General features: G+C 57.7%; 4 protein-coding genes across 6 annotated transcripts; 3 read left to right on the top strand and 1 right to left on the bottom strand.

The window, feature by feature from the left end:
• Positions 1–1,004: 1,004 nt before the first annotated feature.
• Positions 1,005–5,474, top strand: B3GAT3 (beta-1,3-glucuronyltransferase 3). The gene is made up of 5 exons (XM_037052922.1): positions 1,005–1,306; positions 2,401–2,575; positions 3,746–4,106; positions 4,300–4,590; positions 4,981–5,474. The coding sequence occupies exons 1-5, from the start codon at positions 1,225–1,227 to the stop codon at positions 5,077–5,079; spliced, it is 1,008 nt and encodes a 335-aa protein (XP_036908817.1). The 5' UTR covers positions 1,005–1,224; the 3' UTR covers positions 5,080–5,474.
• A 147-nt stretch (positions 5,475–5,621) lies between these two features.
• On the bottom strand, positions 5,622–7,542 carry ROM1 (retinal outer segment membrane protein 1). Its single transcript, XM_037052921.1, has 3 exons — positions 6,857–7,542; positions 6,229–6,475; positions 5,622–6,124 (listed from the first exon to the last, which is right to left on the bottom strand). The coding sequence occupies exons 1-3, from the start codon at positions 7,444–7,446 to the stop codon at positions 5,906–5,908; spliced, it is 1,056 nt and encodes a 351-aa protein (XP_036908816.1). The 5' UTR covers positions 7,447–7,542; the 3' UTR covers positions 5,622–5,905.
• A 60-nt stretch (positions 7,543–7,602) lies between these two features.
• On the top strand, positions 7,603–17,692 carry EML3 (EMAP like 3). Of its 3 annotated transcripts, none has more exons than XM_037052917.1 (22): positions 7,603–8,259; positions 9,109–9,280; positions 9,361–9,627; positions 9,720–9,827; positions 10,847–10,914; positions 11,090–11,213; positions 11,433–11,603; positions 11,794–11,863; positions 11,946–12,056; positions 12,274–12,369; positions 12,725–12,880; positions 13,271–13,412; positions 13,782–13,933; positions 14,234–14,359; positions 14,442–14,573; positions 14,993–15,060; positions 15,585–15,673; positions 15,745–15,842; positions 15,974–16,061; positions 16,661–16,759; positions 17,029–17,159; positions 17,254–17,692. In XM_037052917.1, the coding sequence occupies exons 1-22, from the start codon at positions 7,626–7,628 to the stop codon at positions 17,455–17,457; spliced, it is 3,306 nt and encodes a 1,101-aa protein (XP_036908812.1). In that variant the 5' UTR covers positions 7,603–7,625; the 3' UTR covers positions 17,458–17,692. The 3 variants fall into 3 exon arrangements, 2 of the variants coding, with proteins under 2 accessions (XP_036908812.1, XP_036908811.1); XM_037052916.1 differs by having other exon boundaries at positions 9,358–9,627; XR_005067454.1 differs by lacking the exon at positions 17,254–17,692 and having other exon boundaries at positions 9,358–9,627; positions 15,797–15,842; positions 17,029–17,121.
• Positions 17,693–17,772: 80 nt separating this feature from the next.
• On the top strand, positions 17,773–26,415 carry MTA2 (metastasis associated 1 family member 2). The gene is made up of 18 exons (XM_037052920.1): positions 17,773–18,469; positions 19,183–19,250; positions 19,636–19,729; positions 21,286–21,403; positions 21,532–21,595; positions 21,767–21,884; positions 22,195–22,297; positions 22,483–22,582; positions 22,750–22,938; positions 23,044–23,118; positions 23,202–23,260; positions 23,435–23,532; positions 23,653–23,792; positions 24,037–24,265; positions 24,452–24,541; positions 25,010–25,128; positions 25,234–25,382; positions 25,593–26,415. Exons 1-18 carry the CDS (start codon positions 18,442–18,444, stop codon positions 25,756–25,758), a joined length of 2,007 nt encoding a protein of 668 aa, XP_036908815.1. The 5' UTR covers positions 17,773–18,441; the 3' UTR covers positions 25,759–26,415.
• The last annotated feature ends 1,121 nt before the right edge of the window (positions 26,416–27,536 follow it).

Raw genomic sequence — 27,536 nt, 5'->3', positions numbered from 1 at the left:
AAATAACCAGCTTAAAATAATATCCCAGTCCTGGCTGGTATGGCTCAGTGGATTGAACACTGGACTGGGAACCAAAGGGTCACTGGTTCCATTCCCAGTCAGGACACATATCTGGATTGCAGGCCAGGTCCCCAGTACGGGGTTCATGAGAGGCAACCACACATCAATGTTTCTCTCCTGCTCTTCCTCTCTCCCTTCCCCTCTCTCTAAAAATAAATAAAATCTTTTAAAAATATCCCCAAAAGGCATATTTTGTTGTGGCAAAACTCTGCCTCTTCTCAGCAGTTAGGGGGTGTGTTCATGGAATTCCTCAGCTCAGGAAATATTTCTTTAAAAAATATTTTTTTATGGGAGAGGGAGAGAGAGAGAGAGAAACTTTGATTTGTTGTTCCACTTATTTATGCATGCATTGGTTGGTGCTTGTACTACCTGCCCCAGGGATCAAATCCACAACCTCGGTGCACCACCGGGGGTGGGGGTGGGGTGGAAGGGCAGGAAATACTTCAATCAACAATCTGGGAGACAGCCCAGGGCCTTGGCACCTCATCTCTCATGGGCCCTCATTGTCATCTAAGAAATGTAGGTCAGAGGATACCTGGAGTCAATCCGGAAGGGATGTAGAAAATTGCACCATGGCAACTGCATAACTTCTGTCAACCTTGGTTAGGTGTAAAACAGGGCAATACCATCTATCGCCTAGGATTTTAATGAGGATTATACGTGACAGACCTAGAGCCCAGGCGTGGCGCTTGACAGGCCCTAGATCTCCCCCATTCGTGTAACAAGTATTTACTGAGCTCTGGTTACTGGGTGCTGTGCCTGACGGATGGATGAACGCATGTAAGGAGAAAACCTGGGCACAACGACTGGAGTTCAAGGGGAAGGTCTCAAAGTCGCTCCCACGTGTTCACACCGGGCTTTTGACTGCCGGCCCGGCACGCTGGACACGCCGGATGTGACGTCACTCACTCCCGCGGTTCCCAGAACTAGGTGATGAGACCGGAAATTAACCGGGGCAGGGGCTGGTGTTGCATACAGACTTGATGTTGGCCCCGGCGGGCTCGCCAGCCCCAGCTCCCCGGAGCTGGTCTAGAAGAGCGTGAGGAAGGCGGGGCAAGGGGCGGGGACGCTGCAGGGGCGGGGCCTGCAGGCTGTCCGGTGGGGGGCGGGGATCTCTTGTCCCCGCGGGACCCCGCCTGCCTGGACGCCGGCGGCGGCACGGCCATGAAGCTGAAGCTGAAGAACGTGTTTCTCGCCTACTTCCTGGTGTCGATCGCCGGCCTCCTCTACGCGCTGGTGCAGCTCGGTGAGCGGGGCGGGGCGGGGGTGCGGCGGGCCTGCCCGCAGGCGCCCGCCGCCGTACTGCCCGCTCTGGGGACGAACCCCAATGCAGACACCATTCATCCGGCTCGGCCTTCCAACAGCCCTCTGCGGCTGCGAGGCGAGCACCCTTCTCTGGAGCGCACCGCGGCTTCCCGCCGCACCTCGGGTGAAATCCAGACTCCTTCCCAGGGCGTGCAGGGCCCCGCAGGATCCTGCCGCCGTCTGCCTCTCTAACCCACTTTCCCAGCCCTCTCGCTCGCTCTGCTCCGGCCACGCTGGCTTCGTGACAGTTTCTCGAAAACCGCACGCTCATTGCTCTTTCAAGCTCTTAGCTTGTTCCCTCTGCCTGCGGTGCCTTTCTCCCAGGTCTTTCCTGCTGTCGCTTTTTCATCCTTCAGGTCTCAACTCAGATGTGACCACTTCAGAGAAGCCTTCCCTGACCACTTTGGCTAGAGGAACGCTTCTTTCCCTGGGTTCTTTTTTATTCTCTATGCTCTTGGCATCCTTCTTCGTCCTTAGCACAATTTGTAATGTTCTTTGCTTAGTGACTGCGCCCTCCACTGAAGTGAAAGCGCCACAAGAACAGGGGTCATAACTGCTTTCCTTCCTGATGCATCCCCAGGAAGAGTATTCAATAAATATTTACCCAATAATGGAATTGATAAGTTTAATGAGTCTTTGGTCGCACAGCCAAGGGAACAGATTGAACTCTGCCTCTTATGCTGGGGTTGCCAGACAGGACCACTGCATGATCCTCGGGTATTTGAAAGACTGTTTTAGGGAGAGAGGCTTGTTCTTTATGGCTCCAGAAAGCACAGTTAGAACCACCAGATAGAAAGGATGGAGGCAGATAATCAGCTCAATGTCCAAATGAAAATTGTCACAGATGAAATTTGTTGAAATTGGAGAGGGGCTCAAAATCGAGCCAGTGAGTCGCCCACCACCAGAGGTGTAGAGACGGCTGTTAGAGGGCTTGTGAGGAGATTCATGCCCTGGCTAGATTGTATGAGATTGTGACCCTTTGGGATGCTGAACATGCTGTGATTCTCTGCTCCCATCCCTGCTTCCTGGGACCAGGCCAGCCATGTGACTGCCTCCCTCCCTTGCGGGCAGCAGCAGAGCAGCTTCGGCAGAAGGATCTGAGGATTTCCCAGCTGCAAGCTGACCTCCATCGGCCAGTCCCTGCCCCTGCCCAGCCCCCTGAGCCTGAGGCCCTGCCTACTATCTATGTTGTTACCCCCACCTATGCCAGGTATGGGCTCTGGTGCACCCAACAGGCCCGCATGGACCAAGAGGTTGGGGTTGATGTGGAGGATTTGGGGGGGGCACTGGGCCAGGAAATGTTCCTCAGACTCGGACATGGCAAACGACAGGATGAATGAACCGCATCTTTACTCAGAGATTTGCGGGGGAAATGGTTATTTTCCAGGAAAAGAAACAGGGGTGTACTATGAAGTAAAATGCAAAATTTCTGACTAATTTTAAGGTAATGAACTTGCAAGGAAATTTGAAGCTTGCCAATGAGTTCACTCTGTCGTTAAGGATCCTTTGGTGAGAAAGTTTGAGAACCCCTATCTAACTTGAGGTAGAAAAGGGCTTGGTCTAGAAATAGTTACACTATTATTTTCAGTGTGCTTACTCTTACCAGGTGTTGTGCTAACGAAGTGCCTTACTTTAAAAAAAATTGAAATGTAGCCTTATTACTCATATTAAACCCAAGTGGGGAACTGTGGTTCTGGATGTGCAGCCGAAGGACCTGCTAGTTGCTCCCTGGAATCAGGTGGCTGAGCCCTCTAGGCTCAGGCCACTCCAGACCCTGTCCCCCCCACCCCCCCACCCCACCAGCCTGTGGCAGGTAGGCAGGGCAGTCTGAATGCTAGAGCAGCCTAGAGGAGGCTGGGCCACACTTCCCAGTACTCTGTCCAAACGCTAATCATCCTCCCCTGCAGGGGAGTGAGTCAAGGGGCTCCTCTAACTTCCCCCGCCTGGAAACCCAAGCACAGAAGGAAAGGAAGCCGGTCCTACCAGTGTGTTAGAAAATCATCATGTAACCTTTAAAAGGGCATTGTTTTAGAGCACTGCTATTCCCACTTTGCAGCCCAGGAAACAGACTTGGGGAGAGGGAGTCATTTTCCCGTATGTCTCACCTAATTAGAAACCTGGCCTTCGAACCCAGATCTGTCTGGTTCCAAAGGCTGGACCCTTCGCTTATAGTCCCCCACAGGGTTGGGGTTGAGGTGGGTGACAGACGTGACTGGAAGAACAGGGCAGGTGAGTGTCAGTGTGAGGTTGACGGGCGAGAAAGGGAGTTGGGGAAAGGCCGTGGCGATGCCGGAAGGGGTTCAGAAGAAGCTGTGTCTGCTAGCTGGAGTGGGCCGATGGTGTCCACCCCTTTCCCTCCTGCTGCATCTTCCCCCCGCAGGCTGGTGCAGAAGGCAGAGCTGGTGCGGCTGTCCCAGACTCTGAGTCTGGTGCCCCGGCTGCATTGGCTGCTGGTGGAGGATGCTGAGGGCCCTACCCCATTGGTCTCGGGGCTGCTGGCTGCCTCTGGCCTCCTCTTCACACACCTGGCGGTCCTTACTCCCAAGGCCCAACGACTCCGGGAGGGCGAACCAGGCTGGGTTCGTCCCCGTGGTGTAGAGCAACGGAACAGGGCTCTGGACTGGCTCCGGAGTGGAAGGGGCGCAGTAGGGGGCGAGAAGGACCCGCCTCCCCCAGGGACCCGGGGAGTTGTGTACTTTGCCGATGATGACAACACCTACAGCCGGGAACTCTTTGAGGAGGTGAGCTCTGGGATGGGGCTGGAAAAGAGGCTGGGTAGCCCAGCTTCCTCTGTTGCCTTGGTTACCATCTTTGCTCTAGGCTGTTGGGTGAGGCGAAGGGAACATGGAGGAGAGTGACCCAAGTGGTCCTTCGTGCTGCTCCCCTGCCCCTGGACCACCCCCTGTCTTTTTCTTGTCTCCTGACCTCTGTTAGATGCGCTGGACCCGTGGTGTCTCAGTGTGGCCTGTGGGGCTGGTGGGCGGCCTGCGATTCGAGGGCCCTCGGGTACAGGATGGCCGGGTCGTGGGCTTCCACACGGCATGGGAGCCCACCCGGCCCTTCCCGATGGATATGGCGGGATTTGCGGTCGCCCTGCCCTTGCTGTTGGCTAAGCCCAATGCCCAGTTTGATGCAACGGCTCCTCGGGGCCATCTAGAGAGCAGTCTCCTGAGCCACCTCGTGGATCCCAAGGACCTGGAGCCACGGGCGGCCAACTGCACTCGGGTAAGGGGATGGAGGTGGGTCACGTAGCTCTGGGGTGGGCAGGTGATGGGAGAAGTGGAGGGAGGCCCTGGGGAGGGGCATCGAAGGACGGGTGTTCGAACCAGGAAGGACCCTCCAGGACTCAGCTACAACCTTGCCTACTCCACTGAAGGGGAAGCTGGGAGCCAGCAGGAAAAGTGGTGTCCTGCCACCCTGTCTCCCAGAATCCCGGGCACCTGTGTGGCACAGAGAGGCGAAGGGGTGACGGCCCCATTTTGGAGGCACACAGGCTTTCTCTCCAGCCTGCCCTTCACACTTGGCAGCAACACTGCGTGTGCAGAGGCCTCACTGAGGGCCCCAGAGTCCTGGCCGTGGCTGGGCCTGGCTCTAACGGAAGCCCTCCTGGGACAGGTTCTGGTGTGGCATACGCGAACAGAGAAGCCCAAGATGAAGCAGGAGGAGCAGCTGCAGCGGCAGGGCCGAGGCTCAGACCCAGCCGTGGAGGTGTGACGGACATCCCGCCCCGACTACAGCCTCATCAGGCACAGACCTGTGGGCCTGCCCAGGATGTGGTTTTCCAAGTCCTGACCCCTCAGAGCCAGGGTGGCTCTGTCTCTCTGCCATTGCAGCCCTAGGGCGTGGCCCAGCTGCTTTCCCCCTCCCTCACCCTGCCATGTGGCACTGCCCACAAGCTGGGGACAAGCAGCCCTTGTATTGAGCCTGGTTGGCCCTGTCTGGGGCGGAGCAAACGGACAGACAGACTCAGGAGGGAGGGTAGCTGAGTAACTGGGTAACTTATTGGGGCTGGGCATGCACTGGGGGGCTGGAGGAGCTGGGCTGGACCCTCCCCGCCTGAGCATGCTAACCCCTTCCTACCTCCACAGAATAAAAAAACTCAACCTGGAGGGGCCTCTGTTTTTTCCTCATCTCGCAAGTCTGGCTCTTGCATTCTGATTCTTACCAGGGTCAAAACCCTGGTGCCCGGGCTTCTGTCTCAGGCAGAAATCACTTCTCTCAGGGCCCCCGTCCCCTTGAAGAGAAAGATCAGAGGCTTCAGTCCAAAAGCTTTATTGTGTCTGCACCAGAAGCAGTCTCCAGCCCTTCCCGTGTCACTTTCCCGTCACCCTATTTTCTGTTTCTGGGTGGTCTGGCCACAGGGGCTAGGCCCTAGGACCCTTCGTTTCTCCTCAGTCAGCTCACTGATTATTCTTAACCCCTCTCATCCCAGGGACCACCCCCTGCCCCACCTGGGGCCTTGGTAAAAGAGTCGTGAGGTCTCCAGTCTTGTCCACCCCTTCCCCGACCTCCCCCAGTTGCTGCCCCAAGCTCCAGGCCACTAGGCCTCAGGTAGATCCTCCTTAGAAGGTGCCTCTTCTGGAGGGGCCTCCTCAGGTGCTGGCCTGTGGGTGGCCACTCCCTGCAGCCATGCTGCCTTCAGCATGTCCCTCAGCCCACCAGGAAGGAGGTAGCCCTGGGCCTCTCCTTCCCCATCGATGACCCCTCCAAGCCCCTCCAGTGCAGTCTGCAGGTACCGCAGGCCCAGGAGCACCAGAGTCTGGGGAAAGAAAGGGGAAAGAGGTCAGTGAGGGTCAGCATTCACTGGGGCCCCAGAGTTAGAGGCCCAGATGGAGGGAGGCCTCAGCCACCTTGCTGACTCACCTGCAGCAGGAAGGTGACAGCCAGCGTGCTGCCCAGTGTGCTCGCCAACCCCTGCAGTTGCCCCAGCAGCACCCCGTGGCAGCCTTGGGCCCAGAGGTTGAGGTTGGGCTGACGAGGATCGAAGAGGGGGTGGGCGTGGGGGTCTGAAAGCCGGGTTTGCAGGCAAGGCCTGGGTGAGTGGGGGTTGCAGCAGGAAAAAGGGACTCCATCCACCAGGTATAGGCCTTCCACATTGCTCTGGATCCGGCTGCAAAGGGAGGGGCGGGGGTGTCAGGGGGTCTGGAGATAGAGGCCTCAGGGAGAAGCTTTGAGGCACAGGAGTTGAGAAGGGAAAAGTGAGAGTAAAACATTTACTGACTGCTTTGCTCTGTGTCGGGCATGCACAACGCATTTGTCTTCACAGCAACTCTGTAAGGTAGGTGCTGCTATCATCTCCATGCTACAGATGAGGAAAGGGCCCAGAGGAGTTTGGTAACATGCCCTGGGTCACAGAGCCAAAAATGGTTGAGCTGTAACCCATTCTCTCAATCACTGTGCCCTATTTATTGCGTGTCTGGGTGAGATGGGGGTTTTAAGGGATGAAGGAGGAGGAGGAGGAAGGTGGAGAGGAGAGAAGGGAGTCACTCACTCAACTATGTCCTGGTCATTGGGATCCAGGTAACGGCTGCTGACCCACTGGACCCCAAACCAATCCTTGTACCCGTGGCGCCCACAGCAGTGGTGCCTCAGCTGCAGCTCATCCATCAGCCGTTTGGCATGACAGTGTCCTGGCACCTCTGTGTCCTTGTAGTGAGCCATGGCAGCTCCCAGGCCTTCCTCCAGCCCTGCGTCCAGACTCCCAGGTAAAGCCAGGGCTAGTGCCAGGGTGAGGACCAGGAGCCCTCCACCCCCAGCAGTACCAGCCACCAGCAGCGGGCCGAGGACCCTCCGCCAGGGAGGGTATTGAGCTGCATCCAGACTGGCCCTGCTGGCTCCTGCACCCCCCAGTCCGGTGCCCAGAGCCACCGCACCAGCTGCCAGGGCAACCTGAGGCAGGGCAGAGAACGGGCAGGAGGGAGCCAAGAAAGTGCGAAAGTGCCAAAGCTGGACCAGGAGGTGCCCGCTACACAGGAGAGTGAGGCCGCCAGCCAGCGCCAGTAGCCAGGAGAGGAGCCAGAGCCCCTGCGCCAGACGGATTCGGGGCTGGAGCGGCAGCACCAGGGGCAGCACCGGCGCCATCTCCCATCTCTGCCCAGGGAAGAGCAGGGTTGTCAGGGACCGGCTGGCCGGGGCAGGACGCTGAGTCAGCCCAGGCCGGCTTGAGCTTGGCTAATGCCATCCTGACCCCAATACCCTGGGAATCCTCCCACCCCAGTCTAATAACCCGCAGCCCTATCCCTTGCCTGCCCCAATTCGGGATGCCTTGGCCTTGCCCCTTAGGAGAAGTCCCGCCCCCGGGCCCCTCCCGGAAGAGGGGTGGGGCTGGTCGGCTCGGCCCCGAGGGGCTAGGGACTGGGGCGGGGAGACAGAGACCTGAAGGCCCGGGCTCCCTCCGGTGTCCCCAGGGAGTCCGGGGGCGAAGATCCCGAAAGGGCCCGGAGGGCGGAGGCCGGGCTAGGGCCAGGGGGTCAGCGGGTTGGCCCCGCCCCGTGCTGAGCCGCGGGCCCGGACAGGGAGGGGTTACCAGGCTGCCCGGCCCCCCCTTGTCCCGCCCCCCCCTCCCGCGCTTCCTGGCGGCTCCGCGTCCGGCGCCTGTTTGTGCTGCGGCGCTGGGGCCCGGGACGGCCCCGCCAACCCACCCCCGGGAGCCGAGATTGGCCCCGGGAGAGTCCGAGGCCCCAGCGGGCCCCGAAGGCTGCATCCCCCGCCCCTTCCAGGACCTTCCCCCGAGCCCGACAGCGCCCCCGGGGGGTGGCACGGCACCTTTGCGCGCGTGCCCGGGGTGCTTCCCCTTCCCTTCTCCCTGGCCATGGTCCCCGCGGCTTAGACGCCTCCTCCGCCGCTGCCGCTCGGAGCAAGCCGGGGGCAGGATGGACGGGGCTGGGGGACCCGGTGAGTACGGGGCGGGGGCGGGCGGCGTGCCCCTTCCCGGAGCGCCCAGCCGGTGGGTCAGGCGCTGCTAGTGCCCGACGGCCGTCCAGTGGCGTCCCCGCGTGCTCCACGGACCCAGGGGCTCTGAGCATCCTCCACTGTTCCTCAGGTCGCTCTCCCTAGTTACTTGGGTCCTACTGCTGTCATTTTGGTCTTACCCGACCTCGTCCTACCCCCACCCCCACCCCATGTTCTCAGGGCACCTCGATGTTTCCATGTCTCCTGTGTTACTCTGGGCCTCTTCTGCTAGTATTTTGGGTCTTTCTACTTCCGACCCCCACCGTTGCCCTGGGACCTTTCCTGTGGTTCTGTCTCCACTGGTGCCCGTTCTTATCGTTCAAGGTTTCTTTTCCTGGTCCTCTGAGTCCCCAGAATGATTGTACTCTTGTGTCCCCCATTCTGTCCCCGTGCTGCCTGCTCAGATTCTGCGCTTTCCTCGACACCTGAGCTTGTTGTGGGGTGGGCCCTGCTGTCCCTCACCGGCACTGCGACTCCCGCTGCGGGTCCCACGCCCCTTGGCAGCCCTCCATATTCCCCCCCCCGAGTACTCCATGGTACACCCTGCCTTTGCGGAGGCTGGGACGGCAGCGGGAAGGGAGCTTTGCCAGCTTCTTTGCCTGCTTCTTTGCCTGTCCTGCCAGAAGGAGGCCCTTGATCCGTGTCTCCTCCCCTCCGAGCCAGCCTTCAAGCCTGGGGCTGCTTTCAGGGGGCAGTCCTATTGGACAGATGCAATGTGGGGGGCAGAAAGAATCGCCTCGACTCACTCCTCAGGTGGTGGTATATTCTGAGTGCTCCTTGCCCCTTTCCCAGGCGAGGGCCCTGCTCAGGAGGCCCTGCAGTCCCTGAGCCGACGGCTTCAGGTGCAGGAGAAGGAGATGGAGCTGGTGAAGGCGGCCCTGGCAGAAGCCCTTCGCCTGCTTCGGCTGCAGGCGCCCCCCACCTCCCTGCAGGACTCGGGCAGGATAGCTCCTACGAGGGACAGGTTTGCATGTTGTCACACCCTCTCCTCCTCCTCCTCGGCACCTCAAAGGGCATCGGGTTGATTCACTGTCCCCTCAGCAGCCCCGCAGCCCCACCGGGACTGCCACCCTCGTCCAGCCCCTCCGTGGTGAGCCGAGGCACCCAGACGGAGACAGAGTCGGAGATGGAGCCTTCTCCCGGACCCCCTGGCCTGAGCAACGGGCCACCAGCCCCTCAGGGGAGCAGCGAAGAGCCTAGCGGGACCCAGTCTGAAGGAGGGGGCAGCAGCAGCAGCGGCACTGGCTCCCCTGGGGGCATCGGCTCCCCGAGTATTCTCAGGCTTGTACAGACCCCACAGCACGCTGACTCGTGAGTGTCCTGTGGCGGAGGCTGGGAGGGGTGGGAGGCCCGGGAGTGCCAGCAGGGCGGTGACCCTCACCTGCACACTATGCTCCCATCAGGGTGCGGAGAAATTCCTCCTCATCCCCCTCCGAGCGGCCTCGCCAGAAACTCTCCCGCAAGGCAGCTTCCTCGGCCAACCTGTTATTGCGGTCAGGGAGCACAGAGAGGTGGGCGAGGCTCCCCCAACCTGCCCCACCCCAGGCTCAGGCTCTTGACTTTCCTCATCCCTCACTCGCTTCCCTCGGTGGGGTGGGGGGACCTCATTGCCCAACAGGAAGAAAGGAACAAGCACTCCTGGGGCGCCTGCTGTGTACCGGGCACTGTGCTAAATCCTCGACCTCCTCCATCTCATTCAGTCCCACGACATCCTTGGGGGGTAGGTGGTGTCATGCTGTTCATTGTCCAGGTGAGGAAGCAGGCTCAGAGAGGGTAAGTCATTTGCCTGGGGTCACACAGCTAGAGGCAGGATTTGAACTTAACTCTTCCGGACTTACTTCCCCTGCCCTTTCCACTGTCTGGTAATACGCCTCCTGGGATTCCAAGAGGCTTTTCCAAAAGCCTCTGTGATTTCCGTGGATGGTTGTTCTCAGAGTTTCAGTTGCCCCCTCCTTCTCCCATTTACCAGGTTTTACTTTTAGAGAGAAAAGGGAAATCCTAGTGGCTGAACATGGTTGTCTCAGAGTGTGCAAAGGCCCCGGGACAGCTGTGTGTTCATTCCAGCCCTATCCTCCGTCTCTCCTGTATTCTCTGGAGAGATAGTAGCACCTTATTGTCATCTGGTGACAGTGACCTGTGGGATGCTTGCTTTCCTCTGGAGAGATCAGGGCTTTTCTTGTTCACCTCCTCGATCTCTGAAAGGCGGGGCTGGCGTGCCTTCCAGGGTCACTTTGGTCCCATTTTGTAGGTGGGGGAATGGAAAGGTCCATAGCCAGAGACCCGCTGGTCTGGAGGAAGGGGCTCCTCTCCGTCACCCCGCTTTGGGCCTTTGGGTGCTCAGCCTTTTAGCCCCCTCTCCTCATTTCTTAACTGGAGCTGGAAGTCCCCACCTGCTCTAGGGCCCTAAGTGCCCAGAATGCCAACCAGTGACCGTGGTCGCTGCAGCAGCCTCCCTTCTTGTGCTCTGTCCCCCCACTTTTAGGTCTTGGGACCTGACCCCAATCCTGATGCCTTTTTCTCTTCCCAACAGCCGTGGGGGGAAAGACCCCCTCTCCAGCCCTGGGGGTCCTGGATCTCGGAGGAGCAATTACAATTTAGGTAAGTACAGAAGCATCTGGAAGAATTTGGATGAAAGAGTTAGGATTTGGGCTAGAGCCCCAGGATCTACTTTGGGGGTACCCGTCAGGTCTGGTGGGTAGGGTTCTGCTCTGGCTTTCCTGGAGGGAGACTACAGGGCGGTGGTTGACGTGCGCCCCCCCCCTTTTCTCTGTAGAAGGCATCTCAGTGAAGATGTTCCTTCGCGGCCGCCCAATTACCATGTACATCCCATCTGGCATCCGCAGCCTTGAGGAGCTGCCCAGCGGCCCACCCCCGGAGACCCTCAGCCTTGACTGGGTGTATCCTGCCCCTCCCAGCCTACGGGAACCATTTTTCCCATCTTGGGATGCCCCTGCCTTCTTCTTTATGGTTTCTTCCTGGGTCCGCAGGGACAGGAGACTCCGAATCCTCCCTTGCTATCCTCCGCCAACGGCCCTGCCAGCCAGAAGCTCTGTCCTCCTTTCTTCTTCATCCCGCCCTTGATCTGACCCTTTCCTTGACCATGATCCCTGCTCCAGCTATGGGTACAGGGGTCGTGACTCCCGTTCTAATCTGTTTGTGCTGCGTTCTGGGGAGGTGGTCTACTTTATCGCCTGTGTGGTGGTGCTGTACCGGCCTGGGGGAGGCCCAGGGGGTCCTGGAGGTGGCGGCCAGAGACATTACCGGGGGCACACGGACTGCGTTCGATGGTGAGGGTCCTGGGGCCGGGGAGTGGGGAGCTCTGGGCCTGGGGTCCATGGGCTTGGCAGGAAAGGGGGGGTTGGCAGGTGTGGAGGAGCAGGAGAGAGGAGTTGTCTTGCTGCTCTGCAAGCACAGAGGTGTCCTGGGTGGTCTCGAGTGACGCGCCCCCTCCCTCAGAGTGTCTTCTCCCCCACTTAGCCTGGCCGTTCACCCCGATGGTGTTCGCGTAGCCTCAGGACAGACAGCTGGAGTGGATAAAGATGGGAAGGTAAGGGCAGAACCAACGCAGGCAGGCAGGATGGGATTCTGCCCAGCTGTCCTTCACATCCCCGCCCACTCTCTCGTTCTAGCCCTTGCAGCCCGTGGTCCACGTCTGGGACTCGGAGACACTGCTGAAGCTGCAGGAGGTCGGCCTGGGGGCCTTTGAGCGGGGCGTGGGGGCCTTGGCCTTCTCCGTTGTGGTGAGCTGGCCCCAAAGCCTCTGGACAACCCCCCCCCGCCCCCGCACTCCACTGGGAAGCCTCAGACTGGCCCTCCTGAACTCCTCCCCAGCGGTTCTCCTGAGAGAGGGACATGTGTCCACTTCCCTCCCAACCTGTGACATGTCCCTTGCTTAATGAGCACGGACTCCCAGGACAATAGCCCTAACCCAGCCCCTGCAATGCGTGCCATCCGCAGGACCAGGGCGCTTTTCTGTGCGTGGTGGACGACTCCAATGAGCACATGCTGTCCGTGTGGGACTGCAGTCGGGGCGCGAAGCTGGCTGAGATCAAGGTCAGGAGTCTGGGTGGCCTGCAGGGCCAGAGTGGTGGGGGTGCAGAGAGTCCAGGCTTACCCATAATCCACTTCCTCTCTGGCTGGGTCACCTGGGGCAGGCCTTCTGGCCTCTCCAAGGCTGTGAAATGGGGACTATAGAAGTTCTGAGCTCACAGGAGATAGTGTTAGGCAATTGGGTGACTAACCATGAGTGACAAGGAGTAGCGCTCTTAGGGGACCCTGGTCTGGAAGGAAGGGCACCCTGGGGTTTCTAGACTTCTGCAGACCGACTGTCAGGGTGCAGATGAGGAGAGCCAAGTGGAGCGAGGGCACTCAGAGCTTGGGGTGGCTGAACCTAGTGTCTTCCCTTCAGAGCACAAACGACTCAGTCCTGGCTGTTGGCTTCAGCCCTCGTGACAGCAGCTGCATTGTCACCAGTGGGAAATCCCATGTCCACTTCTGGAACTGGAGTGGTGGAGTAGGGGTTCCTGGGAATGGGGCCCTCACCCGGAAACAGGGTGTCTTTGGGGTGAGTGTGGATGGGGACAGGGTGGTGGCGGGAGGGCAGAGCGCAGATGGAAATATCGGTCTGAGGGCTGCAGACCCTAACGCTACTCAACTCCCCACTGTCCTGGGACTTTTGGTTTTTGCTCTATCTTTTAAACTGAATTTTGAAAAAGATTTTATTTGTTTATTTATCTTTAGAGGGGAAGGAGAGAGGGAGAGAAACATCAATGTATGGTTGCCTTCTCTGTGTCCCCTGCTGGGAACTGGCCTGCAGGGAACCTGGCCTGCAACCCAGACATGTGCCCTGACTGGCAATTGAACCGCGACCCTCTGGTTCGAAGGCCTCTGCTCAATCCACTGAGCTACACCAGCCAGGGCTTTGCCCTATCTTTTGACCTCTTCTCTCCCCTAGAAATACAAGAAACCCAAGTTTATCCCTTGCTTTGTGTTCCTCCCGGATGGAGACATTCTTACTGGGGACTCAGAGGGGAACATTCTCACCTGGGGGCGGAGCCTGTCAGATTCCAAGACCCCAGGCAGGGGCGGGGCCAAAGGTATGCAGCGGAGGGTGGGATCTGGGAAGTCTGGTACCCTAGAGGGTCCATGGGGGTTGACAGTTCTCTGTGGGCCCATCTCCAAAGGTGGAGGGTGGCAGAGAATAAAGGGCTGGGGCTTTGGGGTCTGCCAGATCCTGGGTTCAAATCCCAATGTTGCCACTAATTGGCCTTTAGGAAGTTACCTCGCTTCTTTGAATCTCAGTTGTCCAGTCTGTAATCTGGGGAGAATAAGAGCCGAGGATCAGAAATGGTAGTCAGTAGGCTCAACGCCTGGGAGCTATTACTTTAGTGTGACGGCCTTAGACTGCTCCGTTCCCCACTTCCCTGCACCCCAGGAGCCTGACCTATGCAGGACTTTGCCAACAGAGACCTATGGGATTGTGGCCCAGGCCCGTGCTCATGAAGGTTCCATCTTTGCCCTGTGTCTCCGGAGGGATGGGACTGTGCTGAGTGGTGGCGGGCGGGACCGCCGGCTGGTACAGTGGGGGCCAGGTTTGGTGGCCCTCCAGGAGGCTGAGGTGAGGGCTGGGCAGGGGCTGAAGGAGGGAGGGGACAGAGGAATGCCACTGGGGCCCCGACTTCCTTCTTTTCTTTAAAAAAACTTTATTTTTAGAGAGAGGGGAGGGAGGGAGAAGGAGAGGGAGAGGAACATTGATGGTTGCCCCTCACAAGCCCCCAACTGGGGACCTGGCATGCAACTGAGGCATGTGCCCCACCTATGAATCCAACCGATGACTTTTCACCATGTGGGGCAACACCCAACCCATGGAGCCATGCCAGTCAGGGCAGGCCCCTGACTTTCTGCTCCCACTTTGCAGATTCCCGAACACTTTGGGGCTGTGCGGGCCATTGCCGAGGGGCCAGGCTCTGAGCTGCTGGTGGGAACCACCAAGAATGCACTGCTGAGAGGAGATCTGGCCCAGGGCTTCTCCCCTGTGATCCAGGTTGGGGGTCCAAGGGCTCTCGGGAGGAGAGAGGGGAGAGCGTTGGGGAGGGGCAGAGGTGACGGTGCATGCTCTGCTGCAGGGCCACACGGACGAGCTGTGGGGGCTGTGCACACATCCCTTCCAGAACCGCTTCCTCACCTGTGGCCATGACAGGCAGCTCTGCTTGTGGGACGGGGAGAGCCATGCGCTGGCCTGGAGCATCGACCTCAAGGTAGAGCCCTGAGTCCTTGGATCCCCAGTGCCACACCCACCGTGACTCCTGTGGCCACCACTACTTCCCCAATATCCCCTTCCCTCTGCTTCCCAGAAGCAGCCAGTTTGTACTGGTATGGCTACTGAAAGGTCCATTCTTCTGTGCTGATGCCTCCAGTACCTTACTCCCTTGATCCAGCGACTGGTGGTTAATCTCCAACCCAGCTGGGAGCCTCCGTTCCGGTTGTTAAATATTTGGAATATCACCTCCTGTTTAGGCTCTAGCGACACATGCCTGCACCCCAGGTGTATACTGCCCCTCTTCCTGTCTCCCCAATGGGAGGAAGTGGTACTGACATTACCAGGATGACAAGGTGTCTGTGTTGGGTCCCTCACTAGAAAGGCGTTTTCTTGAGTTCATCTTCTCTCCCCTCCCAGGAGACGGGTCTCTGTGCTGACTTCCATCCCAGTGGGGCAGTTGTGGCTGTAGGACTGAACACAGGGAGGTGAGAGGCAGTCAGGGGAAAGCAGGAGGGAAGGGTTCCTGGTAATGGGGTGTGTGCTGGTGCGTGCGCGTGAAGGAGCGTGATTACTGCCTGCTCAGGAGCCCCAGCTGCACCTTCCTGTTCCTCTGTGCTTCTCCCTGCAGCCCAGGCTTCCCCTGCTCTCCTGCGGCAACTGCCGTCACACCCTCCCACAGCCACTCTCCCCACCACGCCTGGGAGCGCAGGAGGTGGCAGCTCAGGACAGAGGAGCCTTGGAGATGGGAGGGGCAGAGGGGAGACTAACACAGAGAAGTGGCAGGTTTATAGACCTAAGGCCCTTGTAGCCCAGTCCCATAGTCTTTTCTCAGATGGCATCAGAAGCCCCTCGGCTTTTATCTGCCCTTAGCCCCTTCCCAACTTCCCAGCATGAGTGCGGTGGGGACTGACTACCTTACAGCTTTTCTGTGCATGTTCGCCTCTCCAGCTTGTCCATGTGCTGCCAGGACAGGTATATTCACACCTCCTTTCCGACCCCTCCCTTCCAGGTGGCTGGTTTTGGATACAGAGACCAGAGAGATCGTGTCTGACATCACTGATGGCAATGAACAGCTCTCAGTGGTTCGGTACAGCCCAGGTGGGAGCAACCCCCACCCCAGACCCAGACCTGTCCCTGGCCCTTCCTTCTCTGAGTGACTGTCTTTGTAGATGGGATATACCTGGCCATTGGTTCCCATGACAACATGATCTACATCTATAGCGTTTCCAGTGATGGTGCCAAGTCCAGCCGCTTTGGCCGCTGTGTGGTAAGAAAGCTGGGTTGAAGGGTGGGGCATTGCCACAGCACATAAGCTTCTCAGAGGGTCCAATGCACTAAGGGGGCTTGGGGGATGGGAAAGGGGGGCTCCATTTTTAGTGTCTTGACCCTTGCTCCCAGGGTCACTCCAGCTTTATTACTCACCTTGACTGGTCCAAGGATGGGAACTTCATCATGTCCAATTCTGGGGACTATGAGATCCTTTACTGTGAGTGGCAATAAGGGTGGGCATGGGGAGAGGGTACTTGGGGTGGGTTCTGTTTGTGCATGTGGAGGCTCCTGGGTGGGAGTGCTGTAGGAGGGTACGTGGGGGGCTCCAGGAGGAACTGTTTGGGGGAGAGGTGGAGAGGGGTCAGAGTCGGACTTACACATGGGAGAAATTTTGTGATTTGGGAAAAAAACCACATTCGGTTTTAGGCCACGTCTCATTCCCATGAGGATTTGAGCAAGTTGAAAAAACACTAAGAAAAGATTGTTTAGGAAAAGTTTCTCAGGGCCAGTGTGGGAGTGATTGCCTTGTCTAGGGAGAAGGAACTGATGAGAAGCTCTTAGCAGAACTTCAAGGGGAACTCAGGAAGCACATGGGGCTGGGTTTTGCCCTGGGCTGAGGGCCACAGTGGTGACCAGATCACACACCCCGGCTTCCTGGCCTTCCTGGTATCTTCCCCAAAGAGGGCAGGGTGAGGGCTGAGCTGAGTGGGCTACCTCTTCCTGGGGGATGTGGCTGAGGACTGCAAGCTACATTCCCAGCATCTTCTCCACTCAGGGCTGGGAGAGGGTTGAGCTGGGTGGGCTTCTTTTCCCCAGGGGATGTGGCTGGAGGTTGCAAGCTGCTGAGGAATCGCTATGAGAGCCGAGACCGGGAATGGGCCACCTACACCTGCGTGCTGGGCTTCCATGTCTATGGTGAGCAGGGGTCCAGGGGTGTGGAATCCTGAGGAAGGGGTAGGGGGCAAAGTGAGCCTGCCCTGGGCCTGGAATGCGTGGCATCAAGAAACCGGCAGGTCCAGCCCAGGAAGGCCTCTCAGGCCCGCGGCCCTCCCTGGGAAGGATTGCCTGGAACGTGGCTGGTGGGTGGCCGCGGCTAACAGAGCGCTAGAAACGGTGAAGCTCTGGGTTGTGGGTTGTGGGAGGAGGCGGGGAGGAGGCCGGGCTGAGACCAGCCGCTGTGTTAGGCGTGTGGCCAGACGGCTCGGATGGCACCGACATCAACTCCCTGTGCCGCTCCCACAACGAACGCGTGGTGGCCGTGGCCGATGACTTCTGCAAAGTGCACCTCTTCCAATATCCGTGCGCTCGCGCCAAGGTGAGGCCTCCTGGGACCTGGGGGGTGGGGTGGGGCGGGAGTGGCTGGGCGGGGGCGCAGCATCCTCCGCAACTCCACCTTCCCCGCAACCCAGGCACCGAGCCTCGTGTACGGTGGCCATGGCAGCCACGTGACCAGCGTCCGGTTCACCCACGATGACTCGCACCTCATCTCTCTGGGCGGCAAGGACGCCAGCATCTTCCAGTGGCGAGTGCTGGGCGCCGGGGGCTCGGGACTGGCGCCTGCCACGCCCTCTCGAACCCCTTCTCTGTCTCCAGCCTCCTCTCTTGACGTCTGACCGCTGCGGGACGGAACCCATCAACCCTGCAGGACGGCCCCGCTCCACTCGACCCCTCAGGACCAGGGGCCGACTTTTCCTTGACTTAGAGACATTCCCGATCGCGCATTTCCCTGGAGGGGGCGAACGGCAACCCTGCACACACTGTAGAGACCCGCTGGCTGAGCCGGGCAGCCCCAGCCTGGGCCCTGACTCCCGCTGCCTGCTGAGGGGCAATAAACCAAAAGCAAAGTCACCTCCCAGTCCTTTTGTGGGGCTCAGCTGGGCGCCTCCGGGGCCTTGTGGGGGTGGGGTTGAAGCTAAAGGGGAGCGCGGAAAGGGTTAGGGAGAGTAGGCCAGTCATGCAAATGACAGACAAATAACCCGGCGAGGCGCACTTGCGCGCGAGTCTTTCGTGGCCGGAGGCGGAGTCGCAGGCGCGGCGAGGAGAGAGTTAAGCCCAACTCGTCTCCCGCCCTCGGAGGAGGGGCAGAGATGCAACGGAAATAACCGAGCGCCGGGCCGCGGGTGGCCGGAGGGAGCCGAGCCGCTTCCGGAAGTGGCCGATCTGCGGGGTCTCGCTCTCCGACCTGAGCCGAGCGCCAGGCCTTGTCCCCGTCCGCCGAAGGTGTTCCGGAAGGAGGCGAGCCCCGAGGCCGTCAGGGCCCGGCTTCCCCGCGGCCGGCAGAGCCCAACGTCTGGTGGGGCTCCGCGAGGGCCGGGGACTCGGAAGCTGGCTCCGGGCCGGCGGTAGCCGAGCTCCTCCGGAAGAAGCCGAGCGGACCGGTGCGGGCCTCGGCGTCCCAGGCGTGAGGCGGTAGCGACGACAGGCGGGCCGGGATGAACTGTGACGGCTGAGGCGGCAGAGGTGCCGGCTGCGCGAGCCCCACCGAGACTTCAGCGAAGCGCTAGCCCTGTCCGGGCTTCGCCTCGAGCCGAGCCCTCCCCAACTCCCCGAGTCTCCCGGACCCCTTTGTGCAGCCGGAGGCGGCGGCGGGAACGACCATGGCGGCTAACATGTACCGGGTGGGGGGTGAGTACGGGGCGCAGGGGCTGCAGGGCCCCGGGCGGGAGAAGTTGGAGGCCGGGACCGCAGAGGCTCGGCCCCGGGCGGCGTGGTCCGGAGCGCGGACCGGAACCGGAACCCGGAGCCCGGAGCCCGGGGAGCGAGAGTGCGGGGACGGCGACGCGTCCCGACGCCCAGGCTCCCCGTGGGGCCGGAGACAGCCCCGACGGCACTCTCGGGGCTGCGTCGGAGGTCCCCGCGTCGGGGAGCGGATCTTGGGAAAGTGGTTCCGAAGGAACTGACAAGCAGGCATGGGGCGCTAAGGGCCCAGGGCCACCGCTTTGCCCCTTACCGGGGAGCCGCCGGGAGGTTTCCTCTCCCGGGGCGTACTCGGTACGCCGGGGTTCGCAAAGGTGGGGGGGCCCTGCCCTAGGCGGAACAATTGCTTGCTTCGCTGAGACTGGGTTGGAACTTCATCGCTGAGTTGGGACTGCAGGTGAACCCCCTGCTTCTTATTTCTTCCTTAAGGCTCACTTTTGAGTGAAATATCTAATTTTAGAACTAGGTGGTCGGGAGCGGGGGTGCATCCCTTATTTCTTGTTAGTCTGTCTCCGTCCATTTCTCAGCGTCCTGTCTGCCTGGATCCTTATCCCCTTTTGGCCCAGCCAGGCCTCCTTTCTCTCTCCTCTTACCCGGGTACTCCTCTGATCTTTCTGGTTCTTCCCCACCCCCTCCTACAGATTACGTCTATTTTGAGAACTCCTCCAGCAATCCTTACCTGGTTAGACGGATTGAGGAGCTCAACAAGGTGAGTGGAGCAGAGTTCCCCCCTCCCCTTCCCGGAAGTGGAAGTAGAGTGGGCTCTACTGAGAGAGGTCTCTACTTTCTCCTGAGGTCTGTAGCTTAAGGTGGGAGAGCCAGAGGACCCTATCCTAAGTGCCCATTCATATTCATTCATTCATTCATTCTGTCTTTGCTTTCAGGAAAGGCTATTGAGAGCTTAGTGGAATGTTACTATACTATCTCTTGGGGGCCAAGGAAAAGGATTTGGAAGCGCATCCTTGGATTTGTCTCATACTCATAATTTCTTGGGTTTTTCGACATCCCTTAGAAACTTGCTTACTGAAACTTACTGACAGTCTCATTTCTGCTTTTCAGTGACCAATTTTCACTGCCCTTTTTTCCCCTCTTAGACTGCAAATGGAAACGTGGAGGCAAAGGTGGTGTGCCTTTTCCGGCGAAGGGACATTTCTAGTAGTCTCAACAGCTTGGCTGATAGTAATGCCAGTGAGTGACTCTGTACCTTCACCCTACCCCCCGGGCCCCTTTCCCCCTAGGTCTAAGGCCTGGGCATGTCCCTGCAGGTGTTTTGCCCTGGTAGCATGCCCAAGGCACAGGTGTGAGTCTGGGGGTGGGAAGTGTCTGGTCTGTGGAGGGAAGCCTGTTTTTACATGCTGGGGTTGGAAGCAGGGTGGTGAGACCATGATGAGGGGAGCCAGGATACGGCTTGTGTGTGAGTGGGCACGTGTGAGTGATGTGTGTCGGAGAGATGGTAGTGTTTAAATGGGGGACGGGAAGCTTCAGAGCAGCAGGGCCCTCAGGGGGCAGTTTTGGGTATTCGAGGACAATGGCTGGTGATTGAGGCAAGGCAAAGAGGAAGAGATTGCTCCTGCGTGGTAGGGAAGCAGGCTTAGTTTTCGACCACGAGGCGGGAACACTTTGAAAAGACAGCATAGGAAGTGAGGAAAGTTTTCTTGCACTTTTTTCTTCCTTCTTCTGTTTTCCCTTCCTTTCCATTTTGCAGCTTTTGCTTTTACTCTATATTCATTCTCTTTACACTTTCATCTTCAAAAGAATATATCTCTAATTTTCTTTAGTTTCTTTTTCCTTTTCTACTTTGGCTTACTTTTCCCTCCTCTTGATCCTCCTTTCTAAATTATTTTGCTTACTTCAAGCTGCTTTGGGCATAAAGGGGTTACGGAGGAGCTGGGCCTAACAAGTTCTCTGGCCCTCTGGGGTTTCCAGCTCCATCTGGCAGGGGCTGACCTTGGCCTTGTCCAATCAGAAGGGGGGTGGGGGTGTGGTCCCCCTTTCCTTCGCACAGGGTTTCCGGAGCACACAAGCGAGGGGTGGAGCCTGTTGCACTCCCCCTTCTCCTGGTGGTTGGGAACAATGCACCAATGAGCCTGGGCCTGTGGCTCTTTTGCCCCCTCCCACTTTGGTTGGCGCCCAGCCAGGTTAACCCTTTCCGCCAAGGTTTCAGGGCAAGTTACAGCTCCTTGGGGAAGAAGGGGTTGGCATAGGTTGAGAGATGCTGTCCTGGAAAGCCCCACAAACAAACTTAGCTACTGTAAGTAGAAAGTGAGGCATAGTTAGGGTTGCATGTGATGTTTAAGAGCAAAGAGGCTCCTGAAATCTGAAAAGAGGAAGTGTGGAACATGACCTTGTGTGATGCTTTTTCATCTCACTCAGTTTCTGGACCTTGGGCTGGTTTAGCAAGAAAGAGACAAGTGTGATATTCTTGCTGGGCCTGAGGTGTGCAGATTTCAGCTTTATGAATGGCGCCTGAGCATTGGCCACCTGGGTGTGGGATGTATTTCTGTGGCATCCTTTGTACTCTCAGCAGCTCTTTCCTAAGAGCGTTAGTGATGGAGGGTTAGGAACATCTCTGATCAGGGAGAGGGCTAAGCAGGAAAGCTAGCGGGTTAGGGCTATGGAAGGCAGGTGCCTGGGGAGTGTGAGGAAAACAGCTGAGACAGGGAATGTTTCTCCGGGCCAGACTGTCCAAGTGGCTTCTTTCTGGGTTGGCTTCTGACTTGGTTTCTTCCTCCTTAATCTCCCAGGGGAGTTTGAGGAGGAATCAAAGCAGCCTGGGGTGTCGGAGCAGCAGCGACATCAACTGAAGCACCGGGAGCTTTTCCTTTCTCGGCAGTTCGAGTCATTACCAGCCACCCACATACGGTACGGGACAGGCAGGACCACTGGGGGGTACTTGCTTAGAAGACGGAGAGGAGGAGGGGTGGTGTGCGGGCCATGCGGTGGAGAGGGGATGGGGACTTACCCAGAGTCTTCTGACCTCTCTCCTGTAGGGGAAAATGCAGTGTGACCCTCTTGAACGAGACAGATATCTTGAGCCAGTACCTGGAAAAGGAGGTGAGAGGAGGTGTTGGGAGAAGAGGGAGGGGAGTGGGTATTGCCTCAGGAGGCAAGAGGAACAGGTGGACGAGATACAGCTGACAGGCCGCCTGTCTGGGGAGCTCTAGGTGCACTGCCCCTGCCTGTGAGGACTGCTGCCCTGCTTATCTTCTCTCTTCCCATCTCCAGGATTGCTTTTTTTACTCGCTGGTCTTTGACCCTGTGCAGAAGACACTTCTAGCTGATCAGGGTGAGATCCGAGTTGGGTGCAAGTACCAAGCGGAAATCCCAGATCGCCTGGCAGAGGGTAAGCAGGACAGACGGTACAGCCACTGGGTTATCTAACGTCAGAGTCCCTGTGGATCATGTGCCTTGGAGTTGTACAGTGCACAGTCTGCATGGCTCTGTGCTGTGACCCTGACAGAATGTGACCTGAGGAACCTGGGGGTGGGGGGTGGGGGGACAAGTGGGCACAGTTGGGAAGAGAAGTCTGAGAGTGGAGGTGGCTGGCAGAATCCAGTCAGGAGACAAGGAGGAGCAAGGTGCCATCGTGAACATCAACATACCAACTCTTCTCCCTCGCCTGCCCCTGATGGTTGCCATTGCCCGCTCCCCAGGAGAATCTGATAACCGGAACCAACAGAAGATGGAGATGAAGGTCTGGGACCCAGACAACCCTCTCACAGACCGGCAGATTGATCAGTTTCTCGTGGTGGCCCGGTGAGGGGTGGGTGGATGGGGAAGATGGGCTGAGGGAGGTGTGGACACAGTTCTGAGTCCCATTCTAAGAGAGGGATGTTGTTATGATTTTGGCATGGGTGTTGTCCTTTTTTCTCATCTGGCTTAGTGCCTTGGCCCGCTTGTGCTTTCTTCTTTCCCTCCTGACTTCTCAACTTCTGTCTTAGAGCGGTGGGAACCTTCGCGAGAGCCCTAGACTGTAGCAGCTCCATTCGGCAGCCCAGCCTGCACATGAGTGCAGCTGCTGCCTCTCGAGATATCACCCTGGTGAGTAGGAGTTGGTGGGTGGTCAGGCAGGCTGGGTCTTGTGGGGAACTGCAGAGCCTGGGGACAGTAGAGGGGTTACTTCTGAGCTAATGGGTTCATTTAAAGAGCAGCAGGAGAGCATGCGGAGGGTTCCGGGTCGTCAGCTTCATTTCCTGCCTGCCCTGTAGTTTCATGCAATGGATACGTTGCAAAGGAACGGCTATGACCTGGCGAAGGCCATGTCGACCCTGGTGCCCCAGGGAGGCCCAGTGCTCTGCCGTGATGAGATGGAAGAATGGTCCGCCTCAGAGGCCATGCTATTTGAGGAGGCCCTGGAGAAGTACGGGAAGGATTTCAATGATATTCGCCAGGATTTTGTAAGTGGATGGGGCTAGGAGGAGTGGGGGGAAGAGATGGCAGGTAAGGGAGCCAGGACCTGCGGCCAGATGTGAGCTCACCCTTGTTCCCTCTGCCCTCCTTAGCTACCCTGGAAGTCACTTGCTAGCATAGTCCAGTTTTATTACATGTGGAAAACCACAGACCGCTACATTCAGCAGGTATGATCTGGGCTGGGGAGGCTGGGCCCTCAGAGGCCTCCTGCTGAGATGCCCTGATCCCTCTCTTTCTCCCCTTCCTGCAGAAGAGATTGAAAGCTGCTGAAGCAGACAGCAAACTGAAACAGGTCTACATCCCCACCTAGTAAGTGTGATGGGTCGGGGAGCCTAGCGTGTTTCCTTTTGCTTTCCCCAACCTATGCTTTCTTCAGTGATTAAGGCTGGGCGGGAGGCAGGGCCAAATCGTTATGGAAATGAGGTGGATATAGATTCTTTTCTTTGAATTCTTTTCTTTTCTCCTCCTTCCCACCCCTGTTAGCACGAAGCCAAACCCTAACCAGATCATCTCTGTGGGCTCAAAACCTGGCATGAATGGGGCCGGGTTCCAGAAGGGCCTGACTTGTGAGAGCTGCCACAGTGAGTTCCGGGGAGGGACAGGGATGCCGAGGGGGTGAGAGGTCCGCTCCGACCCAAGAACCTGAAGGGCTCAGGTGGCACACTCCCCCCTGACCTCCACCTCCTCTCTGTGCTCCGCAGCCACACAGTCTGCTCAGTGGTATGCTTGGGGCCCGCCCAACATGCAGTGCCGCCTCTGTGCTTCCTGTTGGATCTACTGGAAGAAGTATGGGGGACTGAAGACCCCGACCCAGCTTGAGGGGGCTGCTCGGGGCACCACAGTAAGGACCGGTGGGGGCAGGGAGAGGGGGAGAGCAGTAAGCATACTGATGCGAATGTGGGCGGAGGCCAGAACACCCAGCTCCATGTGTGGTGACAGTGTGACATGTGGGAGGGTCGGGGTGGGGGAGGTGGCTTAGGAGCCAGTAGGTCGGAGAGCAATAGACAGCAGTTGGGGATAAATAGCCCTCTTCAGAGAACTGAAGAAAAACGGGAGTCTTTTCCCTTTTTACTGTGTCCTTCTAGGAGCCACACTCAAGGAGTCATTTGTCCAGACCTGAAGCCCAAAGTCTCTCTCCCTATACGACCAGCGCCAACCGGGCCAAGCTGTTGGCTAAGAACAGGCAAACATTCCTGCTCCAGACCACCAAGCTGACCCGTCTTGCCAGACGCATGTGCAGGGACCTGTTACAGCCCAGGAGGGCTGCCCGACGCCCCTACGCCCCTATCAATGCCAATGCCATCAAGGCAGAGTGTAAGAACAGCTGGGGCTGGTGGCGGCTTTGGGGCTGCCCTGCCAGAGACGAGGTTTCTCTGGATGTCTGATGGCAGTAGGGAGAGGAGGCCACCTGGGTTTGTGAAGAAATTAGATGTGGCTGCTGGTCCTAGAAGAGGCCTTGGTAGGTAAGCTCCTTCCCACGCTTCCACCTTTGTTCGCCAGGCTCCATCAGACTTCCTAAGGCCGCCAAGACTCCATTGAAGATTCACCCTCTGGTGCGGCTACCCCTGGCAACTATCGTCAAAGATCTGGGTAGGGGTTGGGGAACCAACTGCGGTTACAGGGTGGGTGTAGGATGGGGAACCAGTTCGGGTGGCGTTAGGCTTTCAGTCCTTATACTCTCAAAACCTTCCCGCCCGCTGCCCCCCCCCGCTTTTTTGTTTCCCATTCAGCCCTTAGAGGTTCAGTCTAACAAACTGTCCTCTTGTAGGTTAACAATGCCTTCTCATGAGCTATCCAGTATGGCCATACTGATTTGACTCCTGTGTGATTTTTGAAATAGTGGTTAAGTTTTTAGGAAGCCAAAGGCCATATGGGGATTTTTTACCGTGTGGGGGAGTTGGTGCCCCTAACCTCCACATTGTTCAAGGATCAGCTGTGTTGGTAATAGCTTGTCAGACCCGTCCCCCATCACTACTCTTAGGAATGCCATGGGAAATGGCATAGAGAAAAGAATGTATGAAAGTTCTTTAAGTTTTCTTTTCTTTTTTTACCTGGCAGTGGCCCAGGCACCTCTGAAACCAAAAACACCTCGGGGTACCAAGACACCAATCAACAGAAACCAGCTGACCCAGAATCGGGGGCTGGGGAGCATTATGGTCAAACGGGCCTATGAGACTGTGAGTTGACAGACTGGAGTGGGCCACGCTGAGTGGGGTGGGCTTTGATGTCTGATAAGAGTCTGAGACAGTCCCCTCTCCTGATATTGCCTGACCCTTTTCCAGATGGCAGGGGCAGGGGTTCCCTTCTCTGCCAATGGAAGACCTTTGGCCTCAGGGATTCGCTCAAGCTCACAGCCAGCAGCCAAGCGTCAGAAACTAAACCCAGCTGATGCCCCCAATCCTGTGGTGTTTGTGGCCACAAAAGATACCAGGTAGGGAGCTCACACTGGGAGGCGCTGAAAAGTTGGCAGTCTAGGTTGGCAGGCACAGGAAATAGTGTCTGAGCGAGACCAGCTCCAGGAAGGCTGGGTGCAGAGTGGGGGGTGCCAGAAAAGAGAGCGTCAGACAAATTGTAGTGTGGTCTGTGGGGTTTCAACTCGAGGGTCTTAGCCTCCTTGATCTTCCTCTTCTCTTCCTGGCAGGGCCCTGCGGAAGGCTCTGACACACCTGGAAATGCGGCGAGCTGCCCGAAGGCCCAACTTGCCCCTGAAGGTCAAGCCACCGCTGATTGCAGTGAGGCCCCCAGTCTCGCTGCCTGCACCCTCACACCCTGCCAGCACCAACGAGCCCATTGTCCTGGAGGACTGAGCATCTGTGGGGAAGGGAGGTGGGCTGAAAGCTAGAGGGTGGGTGGGTGCCCAGGCAACCCAAGTGCCCTTCCCTCTGGTATCCAAGGGAGTGAGGATTGAGGGAGGGAGGGAACAAGTGTGTCCTCCGAGGGGTTGCCCTCGTGTTACCACTTCGAGGCTTGTCCCTTTCCTGTCCTCTCCACGCCTGGCGATAGAAGGCTGACTGCAGGAACTTGGCTCATTGTGGAAACCTAGCCTGTTTTGGGGGGTAGGACCCACAGTTGTCGTGGACAGTTTTAGGGGGAGGGTTTTTTAATTTTTTAAAAATTTTGCCTCCCTTTGTGAAAGGGGATGGGGGAGGGGAAGCTACCAGGTGGCAGTACCTGGTTGGGGCGGGGGGCGTGCACTGCCATGACTGCCGTGTCTGTCTGTATTTTGTTTTGTTTTTTTCCTAATTGGGGGTTTCTCTTCCTGTCCGGTGTCCGGACTTTCCTAAATAGTTCAAGGCCCCTAAGCTGGCATCCACGTCAGCTGACGCTCGCTCTTTCCTTCCCTTCCCTGGTCCCCTCCGCCTTTTGTACGCCAATTCTCAGAAATAAAGATCTTTTGTCCATTTTTTAAATCTTGGATTCTGTAATTGGTTCTTACAGTAACAAATAAAAAGCTGTTTTCTTCAGCTTCTCCTGGCTCAGCTGTTCTCTGCCATGGGTGTGTGTGGTGGGGGGGAATATCTTCAATTAGGAATATAAAAGGAAAAAAGAACGATAAAAAAAAAAAGCTCATCTGGGGCTTGCCCTGGAACAGCTTTAGGAGGTAGGCAGCCTGGACAGGTGGCCTGCTCCAGCCAGCTCTCTCGGGGCACCCAGACTGCTCCCCAGCTCCCTGTGTTGCTGGAGCTCCACTGTGACATTTATTCAAAGCAGTTGGGTTGAGCGGGTTCTCTGGATGGAACTCCTCCATAGGAGAGGCACGTGTGTGTGCCAAGGTGCTTTTCCCTCTTTCCCAACTCAACAGCCCTCTCCCTTTCACTTATGGAATTCTAGGGGTTGTTGGAGGCCAGGGTAAGACAGCCCACCTTGGAGGGGGTCTTACCACCTACCTCTGGTATATTTGCCCAGAGTGCTGCTTCCTGGGTCCCCAAGTCTAGCCTCAGCAGCTGTGTTAATATCAGGGTCCACTCTAGTGCTGTTTCCTGCCTTTTTAGGTTTGAGAGGCAGACACCTGAGGTAGGCCCAATAGAAGCATTTGTCAGCTGATGGCTGGTGCCAATTCAATGCTAGTAGGAGCCCCCAATTTAACTGGTCCAGCCTCTCTGTAGCTACACAGCTTTGTGCTGATGGTGCTGCTGTCTTCCAAGAGATCTTCAACAGCCAAGCTCAGCCAGGCAAACCCACCTTTTCAGAGTGCACTCTCGGGGTCACAGGGGAGCTGACTTACAGGGATGGAAGTCCCTGCTCCCGGTTCCTGATTGGTCCGTCCTCATGCAAATGAGGGCTCCAAATATTCGCACTCTGATTGGTCAGGAACCCTTATAAGGGCTACCTCAGATGGCAGGAACACGGTGCAGGCAGGTCTGTGCAGGGTTCTTGTGCAGTTAAGTTTTCATGAGAAGCCCCTAGTAGAGATGGCTGTTAGGCTCTTTTTGAAAATTTGAGCCCACTTAGCCACCAGGAGCCCTTTTTAGTAGGCGTCTTTTTTCTCAGGGTCTACACATCTCAGGTGATTAATAAGTCCCCTGAGCACCTAATCAGGATTAGGTGCTCCCTGGGCTTTCTTTTAAAGACAGGGAACATCTTC

Source organism: Sturnira hondurensis, unplaced genomic scaffold (genome assembly GCF_014824575.4).
Source record: "Sturnira hondurensis isolate 20B ecotype Veracruz unplaced genomic scaffold, ASM1482457v3 Scaffold0007797, whole genome shotgun sequence".
In the NCBI taxonomy this organism is placed as follows: domain Eukaryota; kingdom Metazoa; phylum Chordata; class Mammalia; order Chiroptera; family Phyllostomidae; genus Sturnira; species Sturnira hondurensis.
This window is presented reverse-complemented; position numbering and strand designations above follow the sequence as displayed.

What these genes read in the sequence shown, in the direction of transcription:
- EML3 (XM_037052916.1), top strand. Translation starts at nt 7,626, where the DNA reads ATGCCTTGGCCTTGCCCCTTAGGAGAAGTCCCGCCCCCGGGCCCCTCC. An exon ending in ACCCCACAGCACGCTGACTC is followed by an intron (nt 9,628 to 9,719) that starts GTGAGTGTCCTG and finishes TGCTCCCATCAG; the next exon opens with GGTGCGGAGAAATTCCTCCT. An exon ending in ATCCGTGCGCTCGCGCCAAG is followed by an intron (nt 17,160 to 17,253) that starts GTGAGGCCTCCT and finishes CCCGCAACCCAG; the next exon opens with GCACCGAGCCTCGTGTACGG.
- ROM1 (XM_037052921.1), bottom strand. Translation starts at nt 7,446, where the DNA reads ATGGCGCCGGTGCTGCCCCTGGTGCTGCCGCTCCAGCCCCGAATCCGT. An exon ending in AATGACCAGGACATAGTTGA is followed by an intron (nt 6,476 to 6,856) that starts GTGAGTGACTCC and finishes CTCCCTTTGCAG; the next exon opens with CCGGATCCAGAGCAATGTGG. An exon ending in CTGTCACCTTCCTGCTGCAG is followed by an intron (nt 6,125 to 6,228) that starts GTGAGTCAGCAA and finishes TTCTTTCCCCAG; the next exon opens with ACTCTGGTGCTCCTGGGCCT.
- B3GAT3 (XM_037052922.1), top strand. Translation starts at nt 1,225, where the DNA reads ATGAAGCTGAAGCTGAAGAACGTGTTTCTCGCCTACTTCCTGGTGTCG. An exon ending in CTACGCGCTGGTGCAGCTCG is followed by an intron (nt 1,307 to 2,400) that starts GTGAGCGGGGCG and finishes TCCTGGGACCAG; the next exon opens with GCCAGCCATGTGACTGCCTC. An exon ending in GTTACCCCCACCTATGCCAG is followed by an intron (nt 2,576 to 3,745) that starts GTATGGGCTCTG and finishes TTCCCCCCGCAG; the next exon opens with GCTGGTGCAGAAGGCAGAGC.
- MTA2 (XM_037052920.1), top strand. Translation starts at nt 18,442, where the DNA reads ATGGCGGCTAACATGTACCGGGTGGGGG. An exon ending in CCCAGATCGCCTGGCAGAGG is followed by an intron (nt 21,885 to 22,194) that starts GTAAGCAGGACA and finishes CCCGCTCCCCAG; the next exon opens with GAGAATCTGATAACCGGAAC. An exon ending in CCTCTCGAGATATCACCCTG is followed by an intron (nt 22,583 to 22,749) that starts GTGAGTAGGAGT and finishes CCTGCCCTGTAG; the next exon opens with TTTCATGCAATGGATACGTT.